The sequence below is a fragment of the Ambystoma mexicanum genome, chromosome 1q, assembly GCF_040938575.1.
Source record: "Ambystoma mexicanum isolate Mex_15411 chromosome 1q, UKY_AmexF1_1, whole genome shotgun sequence".
NCBI lineage: Eukaryota > Metazoa > Chordata > Amphibia > Caudata > Ambystomatidae > Ambystoma > Ambystoma mexicanum.
The window spans coordinates 128,684,362-128,699,699 of NC_090922.1; the positions used below are offsets into that span (position 1 = coordinate 128,684,362).

The window sequence follows — 15,338 nt, forward strand, 5'->3', positions numbered from 1 at the left end:
TCTCCCCCAAAAGATCCAGGTGAGTATAACCCATGAGTTGGGGGAGTCATTGGGTGAGTCCTCTGCTCATCCAGCTCCTCCAGGGAGGATCCAGCTCTCACCTGTTCCACTGATTAAGCGCCATTAACAGGTGGCTCACTAAACGCCCAGTATATAACTACTTTTCTCCAGCATTAATATACATTTATAGCACATATTAGCGTCGTGTGCCCTCCGACAGTTAATTAAAATATTGTTATGTACGGTTACATGAATTTTAACATAATTAGTTAATAAAATAAATGGTTTATAAAAGTCATAGCCATACCGGTGTGTTTTTTGTATGCTGGGTTCACTGATACTTATATCCAGCACCCCGAAGAAGAGAGAGGTAGAAATGTCCCCCTTTAGTTCTCTCATTGTTGCTTAGATATTTGTAGGCTTAAGTATTTCTGCAGAGTGGCAATGCTAGATTAGGGTTTAATTGACCAACGGACAGAATAGAATTTAATTGGACTTTATGTTAATTCCCATGAGTTAATGGGAATGTCTGTATAACAACATTTTTAAACGTTGTGTTGATGATCCCTAAACTTTCTCATTACTAATGTGTTTCAATTTCTGACGTGTTTAAATTTCATGTATGAATGTCACCTTTTAAAAAAATATATTTTTCCACTTTGGTTTCTTCATTAAGTTTGATACTTTTTCATGACTAATTTTGTGCAATAAAGTACACATAGGGCCGCATTACGTAGTAGGAGGTAAGGGATTGCCGGCACCAGTAAGGGCACCGGTGCCGGTAATCCCTTACCGCCCTACTACGAGTTCCCTTTGCGGGTCCCTCCGTATCATCTAGTTTTTGCAGGCGTTAAGGACGGGACCCGCAAAGGGACTCTGGAGCTAATAACGGTACCGCAACGTTATTAGCACCTTCCCCATTCCCATTGAGCCCTATGGGGGCTCAAATGGGAATGGGGAATGCCCCTGGTGAATGGGGTAATTGCTCCATACACCAGGGTGGAGTCGGAAGGGTTTTGGAGGCAGCCATGGAGCTAATTGTAATGAGGCCCATAGTGTTGCTATCTAAACTGCTTGATAAATTGATAGTTTTCGAATGATTTAACTGGTGACGATATGTCCACAGAACTCATATGATGTGCGGTAACTGTCCTCACAGGAGCATACACATTTGTGTTCCCTGTGCATACACATGTGTGTTCCCTGGACCCACATACCTTTTCAGCATGTGGTTGTAGGTATGCAGGTAGTGGATACCGAGCATGCGTGCTGTATGCAGTGCCTTTCCCAGGTATCAATGTAGGAGTGGGGGGGTTTATTTTGGCCCTGTATTGTATGCAGGACCAGGCCATGTGTGAGCCGTGAACCTCAGCCGTACCGCCTGTGCATGACCCATGCAGTAGGCAGTGTGCAGGGTGTTCACCCTGGTCAAGCAGCCTATGTTCCTGGCTAGGGGTAGGTCGTATGAGAGGACTGAACCCTAGTACTTCATGGGGGGTGGTGCCACAGAGTTCTTTGAACTTCTCACCCTTGAACCTATCAGGGTGATGCAAGATCCACCAAACAACTCCAGAATCGGTACACAGCCAGCACACAGCATGCCCTGCTAGTGTCTGCAGCAAGCTTCCTGGATAGGAAGTGCCAGAAAGTCTCAGAACTTACCACCAAGGACAAGACAGCTGCCTGCAAAACACTCCTCAGCTTTGGGCCGTCTGCCTTAAAGGACGACACAAGCCCATTGAAGAAGCTGGGACAAGTGCCTCGATAAGCATTTGCCACTGTCTGTGTTAAAGGACATTTTTGAGCCAGTCGAGATCCTTGATCTGCAACCGACTACAGTGCTGACCATTGTCAAGCCGCAGTCACTGAAAGAAACCTGAGATGTATTGATCAGTGCTTCAGAAGCGCCTATCAGCACTGAGATGATTCGTGACCCTGAGCCACTGTGTAGGCCAGCGTGCAGTCATTCAACCTGCTTCGCTCGCTGAACCCTTGTGCCACCTGATACCCGCAGGGACCCCCTGTCTCGAACTCTGTCACAGAAACCGGCAAAGTGCCATGAAACCAACTCAACCCTGTCGAGCACCAAGAACACCTACAGCACAAGGTACATTATGGTTCTGTTCCCCTGGTCCTTCCCAGGAGGCCCCTAGAGACATTTTCAGAACCATTTCTCCCTTTGTGCTAAAGCCAAAAAACCTTAACAAACTGTTGTGGTTATTAACCATACCGACTACCCTCCTATCAGTATCCAGAGAGCAACCCTTTTCCTTCATTGAAACTGTCTGTCCTCTGCATTCCTTTACAAGGTGGGTTGTATTTTGTAGTGTTGCTAGAACTGTCTGTTGTGATATTAGTAAAGTAGATGTTTTGATACAACTTTGACTGGACAGCCCCTTTTATCATTGGGTAATAATTGTAATATTTCAACTAAACAACAATCCATGACCTTTTCGGAGATAAGCCTGCCGTTTCGTCCACATTATCAATATTGGACAAGGGGGTTTATAATTTACTTGTTATTCCAATCTGTTCGGATCCTTTCTGGTGCCACTGGCACAAAGTAGGATGATTTATCACAGACAACTGTCGAAAAAGGCTTATTAGACATATATTTCAGAGAATAACAGGGCAGTGACTAATCTGAGTAAATATCTTGTAGCCTTTGGTTTTGTATGAAGTGTCTGTCCTCGGCGCGCATCCAGACACCCCCAATTCCACATGTGTATATACAGGCATCTTTGAGTATCTCGAAGCAATGACAAGCTACAATGAGTACCATTGAGAAAAGACCGACCCCTCGGAGGACCTGTGAGCACAGGCTGGCCCCTAAAGTCCTCTCCTCAGAAACACTATGCTAGGTATCCAGGTCTGGCAACTGTGTAGAGCTATGAAGACAGGCAGGTGCTCCAAGAGCTCCAGGGCTCAGGCAGGAATGTGTTAGCCTAATCCTCAGGGCAGCCAGTGCTACTGTGCTGTACCCTGAAGCACTGGCATGTGACCTTAGGGCAGAGTTCTGTGTGGGGCTGGGAGTGAATGGAGGAGACATCATAGGGTTGAGTCTGCCCCCAATCAGGCATCCGCGTCGGGATGTCAATGGTCACCCAGGAATGACACCATACTGCTGTGGTATGTGTAGGCACAGTATTTCTGCAACATGCTGGACCAGAAGCAAGCATCGCCAGATAACCTACCACCTGCCTAGATTGAGTTTTGCTGGGGCAGTATTAATGGCATTGTTTCAACTCTGTGGATTATGGCAATACCAGATGGGTCACCTGTTTACATCAACTTCAGTTTGGAGCTTTTCACTCTCTGATGAGTAACAGGGTTGGACAGGCAGGGCCGTGGCACATGGGTCATTACAGGGTCGGACTGGGGCATAACATTGCCTCGGGCACTGAAAAATGTGCCCACAGTTTCAAATGGCAATTCATTTCTTTTGTGACAGACTGTTTGAGTAGTAACCAAGGGGGGACCTTTTGATAAAATGTGATGCCTTTTTGGCATTTTAAAGATTATTTATTCAGTATCAGTGGTCAAAACTACTAGCCGCGTGGTGAAGTAACTTATCGAACTGGCCCACAGGGGCCAAAAAAGTGGACCACTTTGATAAAAAAATCAGGCCCACACTAGCGCTTTGTGTTTTGGGTTGGGCCCCTGGCCTATTGCCCTAGGCCTATTGCCTTATAGGCTGGTCCGAGCCAGTGGGTCAAGCAGGGATATTCTGTAAGCCTGCACTTATGGCCCATGTCCGGGGAAGTGGAGGGGTTTGGGCTGAGACAGCCAGGTCAAGGGTGGGAGACGCTGCTTACCACACCACTCCCCTTCGAAAACCCCAATCGTAATCAGGTCAGGGATAGATGTTCTAAGGCATGGTCTTTTCCCCACTCATTCAAATAAGGTTGCCCCCTTACTTAACCCAAACCAGGTTGTAGTGCCATCATTGCCTCTGTGTACAAGTTATTTCAGGTTCCCAAGCTATTGTGCGGGTGTAATATTCTATTAATTTGGGGGAAAGGAGGGGATGCACCCCAGGTGGCAGGCTCACTGACCTTCCATAGCAGTCTGTTCCCAGGTAGATGGTGTCTAGTTCCTTTGTTTGTATGTGGAAAGGCTGTGGCTCTCTCTGAACACCAGCGGCTCGGAAGGTAGACACTTTTGACCAGTGGTGGCCTGCCACTATGGGTGGGGGAAACCACCTCTGCGCCTGATTGGGAGGCAGCACAGTCCACATGGTTACATGTCTTTACATCGAAATGTTTCCATCGAGGATTTTTTCCATCAAATCCTTTTCATTGAAAGGTGTTTCACCGAATTGCCATACATAAAGTGCAAAGTGTTTATGCATCGAAGCCCTTTCATGGAATAAGGTTTCGTTATATAAACACTTTACATTTTTAGCATGGAAATTCAATGAAACATGGACAATGGTATAACTTTACAGGGAGCTGTCTAGTGCTGAAATCTATTCAATACAGTTGCAATGTATTTCGGCACTGGACAGCTCCCTCGAACTTGTGTAGTATGCACTTTTTTATTAGGGGGTCCCCTAATCCCTGAATCAAATAAAATAAAGGTTCCCAGTCCTAAAAAATGAAATAAAAGTTCACACTACACAAGTCAGTGAGAGCTGTCCAATGCTGAAATCCATTCAATACAGTTGCAATGTATTTCGGCACTAGACAGCTCCTTCTAACTTGTGCAGTGTGTACTTTTTATTTTTTATTGGGCCCCCTCAACCCCTCCAATAAAATAAAATAAAGGTCCCCAGTCCTATAAAATGAAATAAAGGTGCACACTACACAAGTCAGTGAGAGCTCTACTGTGCTGAAATCTATTCAATACAGTTACAATGTATTTCAGCACTGGACAGCTCCCTCTAACTTGTGTAGTGTTTATTTTTTTTATTGTGGGATCCCCCCAAACTCCCTCAAACCTACATTTTTGAAATGTAACCCTTTCCTCGACCAACTGAATTTCCAACTCAAACATCCATACATCTTGTATCAAATTCTTGTATCTGCTGCGCCCTGTTACCCTAGGGTATTCCGGCGCATTACAAATAATAAACCAAACCAACCAAACCAAACCATCTATTTTAAAGGTATGTTTGAGTTGAACGTTCAATGAAAAAACATTCAATGAATATGCTTTTCGATGGAATAGCATTTCAATGAATACATTTCGATTAAAAGACTGCATACCAGTCCACGTGTGTGCTTTATTTGCACAAGGGACTCTGTTGCCTCCCTCTGAGCAGTGCCATGTACTCACTATGTTTTTTTGTCTGCAACAGACGTAAATGGGAGGCCAGCTGGGCGTTGAAAGCTTGACCCACCCCCTCTCATTATTACATTAACAACGTAGACACGCAGACTGATAGGAGAGAAGCCCTGTGTTCACATTGTGAAGAGGAGAGCCATTTGGTCCTCCCTCGCAGCTATTTATGTATGCATGTAAGTATGTATGTATGTAGTATGTATGAGAATGTGTATGTTGGTATGTTTGTTGTTACAAACCCGTACATGTAAGGAGTTGTTTGACTGAAGTACGAATGTGTAGGGGTTAAGTATTGTATGTGTGGGTCAGCCCCCACTGCTACATTTTTCGGCCCCACTCACATTTAGGGGTGGGGAATCCTAGGGGCATGGTATTCTTTTTTGCTTTACCCTTGGTGCACAGTACCAGGCATCAAGTGTAAAACATAAATGATAAGTGAAGTGTTATTACGCAGCTAGCCTGGCCTATGCTGAATGTAGGCCAGTCTAGCTGTGTAATAACACTTATCATGTTGGTATCACCCTTGATGCAAAATAACTGTGCATCAGGGATAAAGCCAATGTGATAGGTGATATTACGTAGCTATACTGGCCTACTTTAGTCTTGAGAGTGTGCATTTACTTTCTTAACGTAGCATGTCATTTTTTACATGAAGGGTAAGGCAAACATGATACGTGTTATTTTACGTAGCTGGTGAACTGGCCTATAGTTTCAATGTGCATTTGCTTTCTTGCTGTGGCATGGCATTTGTTACTTTTTTCCCCATCAATCGTAAGGCAACTGGATAAGTGTAATTACGTGACTAGATTGGATTACATTGGTGGCTCTAGTATGGGCACATATGCTTTGTTTGTCAATACATTTTTGTACTTTGCATCAAGGGTAAAAGCAAACTTAAGTGTGTACACTGGCCTATGTTGATATAGCCAGTATGAATATAATTTATTTTAGTGGCAGGGCATTTTTATTCGATGAGAGTCCTTATATGGTAATAGTGGCACATGTTAGTGCAGCCTGCATGGGCATGTGTGGGCACAGTCAGTATGAAAATGTTCTATATATTGACATATGTTTTGGGCAAAACATCATAACAATGCATTGGAAAATGGTTGTGTGCATTGTTGGTGACTTGCATCTATTGTGTTTTTTCCCATGCTAACATACAAAATTGATCGCAAACCGTGTGGCTTTTTACCTATTGTTTCCACAGAAAATGTTTTTTTTTCTCTTTTCCCTTTAGATTCTGGGACTTGTAGCTTTTTCTTTCCCATTTGAAATTCAGGAAAACTACACATGCAAGAATCCCATGCAAAAACAAGACTGGTTGGTCTTCTCATGCATTGCATCGATAAACTTGAGAGCTATGCATGCCCAATATGTACTGAACATAGCCAAAAGTCTCCAAGCACTCGAACTGCATCTGGGGATTGCATTTATTATAACAACGGGTGGAGTCTGCGGGTGGGCGTCAGTGACCTGTGGCAAATGAAGACTCTTACAATGCACAGACACCAATATACATTGTCATCATGGTGTGTGCTCAGGAAAATACACGGGCGATCCATGGCAGCAGCGAGGAAGGCATTGATGTATGTACAGAGTTCATATTATAGCACAACTGAGAGCAAGGCATGCATGCACGTGTGCACAGGCGTTTCCAAATGTTCAAGACAGCTGAGAGGGATGTGTACATGTACACAATCAGCTATAAGGGGGCAGGGCAGCTGAGTGCGAATCATGGGTGCAGACAGATCTGAATAGTCACTATAGCAGAGAGTTAAGCATGCGTGTGTACAAGAAGCTCCACATATAATGGACAGCCAAGAACGAGGCCTGGTATGTGTAGAAGAGGTTCTACATATTTAACACAGCTGATAGCGAGGCATGTGTGTGGGCAGGACGGGTGTACAAGCAGTTCAAAAGATTGTGAAACTGGGGTAGCCAAACGTAGCAATGTGTTCAAGCAGTACCAACGTGTTTGGCCAGCTGAGAGACAGGCATGGCTCTGTGTGTGCAGGCAGTACCAATGATTCAGGACAGCTGTGAGCCAGGTATGACTGTGTCTCTCATTAGAAATTTGCCGGTCCAACCGTTAGCGGCGCCCCATATCCCTGCGGTGATTTCCCATTCCAGTTGGAATCCCAACTACTTCCAATTGTTAACGGTGCCGGTGCTTCTGTGATTTTTCTGCCAGTAATCGCCTGAACTCCCTGCATTACGGGCCTGCCAGTAGTTCGCTGCCCCTACCGGCAGATTCAGAGTACTCCAATCTGGAAAAATAAACCAGAGCCAGTAGTACCTGCCGTTTTGCCACCAGACCGGATAACTCGTAATGTCCCCCTGTGTGTGTACAACCACTTTCAACGTTTCATGGCCGCCGATAGTGAGACATGAGTGTGTGTACAACCCCTTTCAAGGTTTCATGATAGTTGAGAGTGAGGCATGTCAGTGCATGCAAGCCAATTCAGCCCAGCTGAGAGAGGGCCGTAGCTGCGCACACACAGTTCCAACAAGACAAGCCAACTGAGAGCCAGGCATGGCTGTGTGTAGAACTACTTCCAATGTTTCATGACCGTTGTGAGCGAGGCAGGAATTTGCGTGCAAGCAATTCCAAAGATGCGAAGCAGATGAGAACGATGCTTGGTGGTGTGGACCAGCTCCTCGGAGATTCGGGGCAGCTGGTTGAAAGCGGCATAGGCACAAGATCCCTGTTGCAGCAAAAGCAGCTGGAAGAATATCATGGATCTGTGCACTGCTGCCATGCCACAGTAAGCTGGATGCAAGGACAGGACATGTGCCTAAGCATATCATGGATGTGTGCACAGGCCCTGCTGAAGAAAGCATGAATGTGAGCCCATCATTGCTGCCATGCCACTGTTGGCTGGATGCAGGGACGGGGCATGTGCCCACACTTTCCCAAGAACCTGTGACACCGGGTTGCAAGGCCTGGATGGGGGCATGTGCCCACACTTTCCCAAGAACCTGTGACACCGGGTTGCAAGGCCTGGATGTGAGCACAAGTGCCCTGAAAGATTGCTGGAAGCTAATAGCAAGGCAATAGTGTGTACACCATCGCTGCATTGATTCACAGAAGCTCGGGCATAGCCTTCTTGGTGCGCTCCGCTGTTGAAAGTCAGGGTGCCTGCAAGCCGCACACCAGGAGGCCAGCTTGGAAAAGAAAAGTCAGCTCTGTTCTCGCCCTGACAGCTGCGTGGAACAGGAGGATCCATGAAGACAAGACTCAACAGAATGGCTCAGCCAGGCCTCACCCAGCACTCTTGCAACTCCTGGAACATTCATTTCCGGTCGCATGCACACACTCTCAACATTCCACTCACCAGCACCCCCGCCACATGCAGTTATCCATAACATGAAAGCCTCATCACACCAACCCAGTGGCCTCTCCTGGATTGTTGGTTTCTTTAGAATACATATATCTGACAGGCAAAGAGCTCAGAAAGTGTGTTAATGGAGGCATAGATCAACATCTTGTGGCGGGAGATGGAACCAAGCCTTCATCGATGATGCAGCCAGGCCCATGTGGGGGGTGGAGGGAGGAGGGAGGATGAGGAACGGCATGGAGACCAGAGATGTGGGTTGGTGGTCAGTGGCTACAGCCTGGGCAATGCAAGGGGTCCTGTTGCGTTGTTCCCTAGATGTGCCATTCTGGTGAGCGGCAAGGAGCCCAAATGAAGCCAACTAAGGAAATAAATGGGGAAAAAACGTTGAGTGTATGTGAGGAGGGGGGGTGTGTGTGTGGTGTGTGGTGTGTGTGTGTGTGTGTGTGTGTGTGTGTGTGTGTGTGTGTGTGTGTGTGTGTGTGTGTGTGTGTGTGCGCGCGCGCACTCATGTGAATGTGTGCATGTACAAAGAGTGAATTCTTTGTGTATGTGAATACAGGATTGGGTAGTGAGCTGGAATGCAGTGGTAAAATTGGAGAAGGAGAGGATCTGAGAGGTGTCGGCAGAGATTTGTGATGGCAGTCCTGGCATACTTTGGATGATGTCTGCAAGGCAAGTGTAATGGGGCAAAACTGATTTTTTTGCAGAACCTGCATTACAGTGTCTTGCCACAGTGACAAAATTGGCATAATTAGGCACAGCAACATGAGTGTGTTCTTATAGTGGAAGTACTGACATTACTGGGCACAGCAACATAAATGCGTAGGCATTATCGGACACGGCCAACAAGAGTATGTCATTACAGTACCACTACTAACATATTAGAAACACCCAATATGATAATGACTTCTTACAGTGGCTATAAAGGCATTAATAGGCCCATCAAAATGATCATGTTGTTACATTGGCAGCAATAGCACATATTGGCCAGCAGGACAATGTCTTCTTACAGTGGCAATACTGCAATTATTCTCCACAACCCACATGAAAATGCCTTCTTATACTGGTAGAACACTGGCATGTGTCATGGTCGCAGGCCTCAAGTGGTGTGTTTTATGACAATTATGGCATGTATTGTGGGTAAAGGCACCATGAAAGTGCAATGAAAAATTCTTCTCTGAAATGTTGATGACCTGGCATCTATTCGATTTGTTCATGTTTTACCCTACAGGATTACTGGCAAATTCTGTTACTTTTTACCCATTTAAAAAAATAAATATAATAAGACTTCTTACGCTGACAGAATACTGGCATTTATTGTGGTTGCAAGACTCAAGCAGTGTGTTTTACCATGACAATGATGGCATATATTGTGGGTAAAGGTACCATGAAAGAGCCATTGGAAAGTGCTCCTCTGACCAGTTGGTGAACTGGCATCTATTGGATTTTTGTTATGCTTGACCCTAAAGAGCAACTGGCAAATTATGTTTCTTCTTAGCCATTTTTTTAAGTGTATACTAAAATGTCCCATTTTAAACCATCATTTAAAAAATGTTCTCAGTTGAAAGCCCTCCCCTAAATTCCCCAAACCATAGTTGATATTTTGGCACTTCCTTGCTAAATTCAGTCATGCACACTCTTTTTTAAGACACACCCTCCAGAGTGAGTATGTATTGGGGCTGGAGGTAAAACTATAAACAGTGTGAAAAATTGGGGCTAATTGTATTCGGTCACTGTAATTCTAGGCAAGGTGTTACCCCTTTTGAGAGATATGGTGTTTTTTATTTATTGACATGATTTCATTTCAGTAATTGTATCTATATTGTGGGCATTCTTCTCTTTTCCTTTTATGTTACGTGTTGCACCGGCTGCTGATAGTCTCCAAGTACGTCCCTACCTGATAGCATCTAGTAAAGTAAACCAAACCATTACAAGGACCATGTCCTCCACAAGCAAGAACATACATGTGGATAGTTTTGTCTGCATCTAAGCTGCTTTTTGAAACAATAGTATCTAATACTGGACTAACAATCTGGGACCCCCAGCAACCATTAGAGGGGCGGGGGTGTCTGTGTGCGTGCGTGTGCACGCGCGCGCGCGCGCATGAAAGAGCAGCCTGTCGACAAGTTGAATCCGTGGACACACTCTGTAACATTTGGAGTGGGAAAGTCTTGTAGGGGTGTGTTAAGGTGTGACAGACGAATCTGAATCACACTCTGCAAGTTCGGGAGTGAGATCACTAGTAAATGTGAAGCAAGACTAAGCATTAAATTAATCACGTTTATTGTGACGTGTGAAATAAACAATAGGCACAACTCTTTTTGACACCTAGGAAGTAATGTAATTATGATTTTGGTACATAAATATGCAATTATTTACTGTGGGCCTGATTCCCAGAGCGTTTTCCAGTGGGACTGTGCCATTATAAAAGGCTTCTGTGAATCAGGCCCTATGGTTCTGTGGTCTCCTGGTCCTGCATGATGGCTGGCCGGTGTCTGTACCGACAAACCAGGGCCAGGGCCTCACTGTTGTTAAAAAGATGGTGGTGACGCACAATCAGCACTATGTATATAAGGCACACCTTAAACTGAAATGCGTCTAAATACATGAACAATGGGAGCCTTTGCCCCCAAGTCAAAAGGACTCCTTTTGTTAACCGCAGAAAGATGAAAAACTGAGCAAGCTTTGCTAGGATGTCTAGCTGGCACCAGCAGGCTACCGGGCACCTATCTGCTGCTCCTGCCCTGGCCATGCAACACGCGCTTAATTTCTCAGTGTATGGACCTGGAGCTGTACTCGGGCCCTTGGGCCGAATCCTCGGATACTGTACGCTCATTGGTCCTGGCCAAACACAGTATGGTCCTTGGGGCCTGTCTGACACACATGTGGATGCTGGTGCCGGGTACTCACATCCGGTGGGCCTCGGGGACACACACGTAGATGCTGGTGCTTGGGACTGACATCCGATGGGCCTCGGGGCCTGCTTTCAACACACCGTGTGGCCCTGGACCTAGGCTCGGGACGTACAACTGCATGGCAGTTTCTTGGAAATCACATCATTGCTGTAGTGATTGGTGCCACTGTGCCACCTTGCAGGCTGTTCCCCAACGTTAAAACGCCCCTTGATTCAGTACAAACACATACATAATTATATATATATATACATTTAGGTGTCCCATGCCCGCTACTCCAATACGTTGGGTAGCGAGGCCTGGTACTCGCCAGAACTTCTCTTGTTGTGTCAGCCCTCAGGTGTGGACTGGCCTATAGGGAACTCTGGAGATTTCCCGGTGGGCCTCTGCACCCTGGGCTTCTTTTGTGTGATATTTCCAAATTTTCTCATAGGAAAAGCATTGGGCTTGCTGAAAATGTGACAAATGGGGCCACTTTGAACCTTATTTCCAGGGCCTCTTTTGGTCCCCAGTAATTAATTCCAGGGCCTCTTCTAGTTCCCAGTCCACCCCTTTCAGCCCTTGTGCCAGCCTGTGGGTCTCATGCCCCACCATGGACGTGTTTTAGGATTCGAAGGGCACAAATGCAGGTCAATATTTAACAAAGCCCGGGCAAGCGTTGTAATGACCCTCATCACTTGCATAGTTTGCAGATTGTCTCTGTTTACAGATCATTCAGGCAGGCAGGGAAGCTGTACAAGTGCTAACCTGCCAGAGACTGCCTGGGGGGGGGGGGCAGACAATCGCAATAAACAGCAGCAAGCAGGCGGATTGCCACGTGATCTTGGGCAAATACTATGTATGGTGGCGCCTTGGACTATGTGAATGCATTATACGCCATTGATTAGTAGTAAGTTAACATTAACAAACAGCATTGCATCATGATAAAAAAAAATTAACCGAATCGGCCATAAATGTCTGTACCAAGCCCCCACACCCTCGCCCTAAGGCCCACCTCGGTTACAGTTTTATTCATGTGATATGTGGTCCACCACCAACACTGACCGGGGTCCCAGTAATAATCTAGAGCCCCCCTTTAACCCCCCCCTCCTCCCCCGCGTCTCCATGTGTCCTCAACTGGGCCCTCTTCTACAGGTCCCTTGAACTATGAAGCAGTCACATGTTCAGTACCAGGGGCTGGACGAAGTCTATAGGTAAGGGCACTGTGCCCTTACACGTAGTTAGGGTTCAATGCCCAGTGCCTGCTCTCATTGCCAAAGGTCTCGGGCTGTAGCTCCGGGCGCCCCCTACTGGGCCTGCACCCACACCCCATAGGTTGCAAGCCCTGCACCAGAGGCGTTGCTAGGGGGGGCGGGGGCTAATGGGCCTATAGCCCCGCGTCTCTTGGTTGTAGCCCCGGATAGAATCTCAGGAGCTAGTACCAAAAGGCTAGCTAGCCCCCAGTCCCGACAGTTCCAACATTAGCGTAGCCCCGGGTCTGTACCCACACCCACATGGGCTTGAAGCCCTGCACTGACAACTCCTGGTCCCTGTCCTCTCACACACGCACACAGTTACACGGCAGGCACCAGGGCCCGTACTCACCGCCGTCGCAGTAGGTCTCGGTGCCGTAGCCGTCCTGCAGGCCGTTGCTCCAGGTGCCCCCGTACTGGGCGCCCTGTCCCCCGTTGGCCGGGCCGCGCACGCCGTAGCGACCCTTGAGGCCGTGCGCCCACTCCCCGCGGTAGGCCCAGCGGCCCTTGGTCTCCAGCCCCAGCCCGTGGCGCCGGCCCTGCGCCCATGTGCCCGCGTACGAGGAGCCGCTGGGCCAGGTGTAGACGCCCAGGGCCTCGAAGCCGTGCGCCCAGGAGCCCGCGTACTCGCCCTGACCCCGGGGGCCGGTGCACACGCCGTGCCCGTGGGCCTTGCCGTCCGCCCAACCCCCGCAGTACGAGCCCCCATCATCAAAATTAAACCTGCCCCCACTGGACATGCATGTAATTCCGTCTGAAAATCCCCCAAATCAGCAAAACTGAGCGGGCCGTGCGTGCAGACACCCGAAAAGCGGGGAATCGGGTAAAGTCACACACACTAGGAGGTGGGAGGGGGTGGGGGGACGCTGCGGTTGAATCCCGGGCTTTCTCACGCCAATCCCCTCTTCATCCTCAAGCTGAGTCCGCGGGGAGGTAATGCTGTGTGCAAGGGGGTGACAGAACCTCCAGGAAGGGTTGATCCTCCGGGGCCAGGGGGGCTGGGACGGGTCCTCCAGGTGGGGTAACCTCGGCAGGAGGGGCGGGTGGGGGTGGGTAGACGGGGTGCAGCTTTCTAGCCGGAGCAGTTGCTTCGCGTTGGTGTCAGGTCCGCCAAAGGGCCGGTAGGATCCGTGAATCCTAGGTAGGATGCAGTCTCGGTTGAGGGGGGCAGATACTCTGAGGGGCTGTTGGCAGTAGCAGGTCCTTCAACAGCGGCGGGCTGTAGATATCCTTCAAATCGGGGGCGAATCGATCCTTTAAAGGGGAGCGTGTCTCTCAAATTCGAGCCTATCTTTCAAAGTGGCAGCGGCGTCTCATCCGGGTGACAGCTATCTCTCCCAAGCAAGGGCGCAATACTTAAATGGGCGCTGTAGATTTTCCAAATGGGGGGCGCAGATGCTCCAATGGGGGGGTAGGCAGCAGGTCTTCTGAGGTATTGGGGGGTTCCTCGAAAGGGAACGGCAGGTCCCTCGGTTGGGGGCTGAAAGGCAGGCCCTCCGGGGTTCAGCATGTACTCCCACGGAGGAAACGCGCACCCCCTTCAAACAGGTCGTCCAATTGGGCCGGGTACCGGGGGCCAAAAGGCGACCCTTCTCAGGGAAGCTGCGGGCCAGGAGGATCCTCCACCTTCAGTGGGGACGTCGACCATTCAAGAGTGGGTTGGTGGAGCTGCGGAGATTTGGCGCATAAAAAGGCTCCGCCTCGAGCAATCGGCGAGAGAGGGGCCGGTTCACGGGGAAGCCGTCAGCTCAAAAGGCCCCCCATGTGGACGCAGCCTTCCGGCCTCGGGCTGAGCAGCTCTGCCCCTGCATCCTGGGGCTGTACGAGAGTCGGCGTCCTGGTCTCCTGCACCAGCAATGCAGTCTCTCCCTCTCTCTCTCTTCCCCTGCCTCTGTGTGTCTCCCCTCCTCCTCCCTCCTCTGCTCCCTCCTCCTCTCACTCTCTATCCCTCTCTCTCCTCCTTCTTCCCTCCCTCCTTAGCTCCCCCCCCCCTGTTTCTTCCTCCCTCTCTCCATTTCACACACACGCCTCATGCTGCAGAGCGGAGCCGATCTCTCGCCAGGGCGCAGCTCCAGGCTCTCGCAGCGCTGTCCAGCACCTCAGCGTTTCCAGAGAGTCTCGCACGAGGTTTCCGGCGCTCCAGCCACGGGGCGTGGGGGTCTCCCGGCCGCAGCTGCCCAGCACGTACTCAATGCGCCATTGCCTCTCTAGGGAAGCACGCCTCAGACAGGGGAGCTACACCCCCTGCGGGGGCTCTAATGCCCCGAGCAAAGGGGGACCACGCGACGTTTGCTAACCTCGAACTGTGAACCCTGGCTCCCGCGTTCTCTCCCCGGGCAGTGCACCGGTTACTGGGGAAGCCGTGGAGCATCTGGGCCCTTGTCAGGAGACACACCTGCGTTGAGGAACATAGGGCATGGCGCCGGTCTCAGGGTTCACGTGGAGCCGGGTGTCACGGTAGCGGCCTCCCGTGATTACAGCCCAAAGCATGACAGGGGCTCTCCTGGGGCTGCCCCTGGGAGGGCATCTATACAAGGCAAGCAGTATAGGGGTCCCTGTTGGAGCAGGTC

The 15,338-nt window shown here is 48.9% G+C and overlaps 1 protein-coding gene across 1 annotated transcript in view; it reads right to left on the reverse strand.

The window, feature by feature from the left end:
- The window catches only part of JPH3 (junctophilin 3), a 1,045,448-nt gene extending 1,030,772 nt beyond the window's left edge, over positions 1 to 14,676 (reverse strand). Inside the window, exon 1 of the mRNA XM_069636179.1 lies at positions 13,121 to 14,676. Coding sequence (XP_069492280.1) covers positions 13,121 to 13,508 — 388 coding nt within the window. The 5' untranslated portion in view covers positions 13,509 to 14,676. The remainder of the gene's footprint in view (positions 1 to 13,120) is intronic.
- Between the last annotated feature and the right edge of the window lie 662 nt (positions 14,677 to 15,338).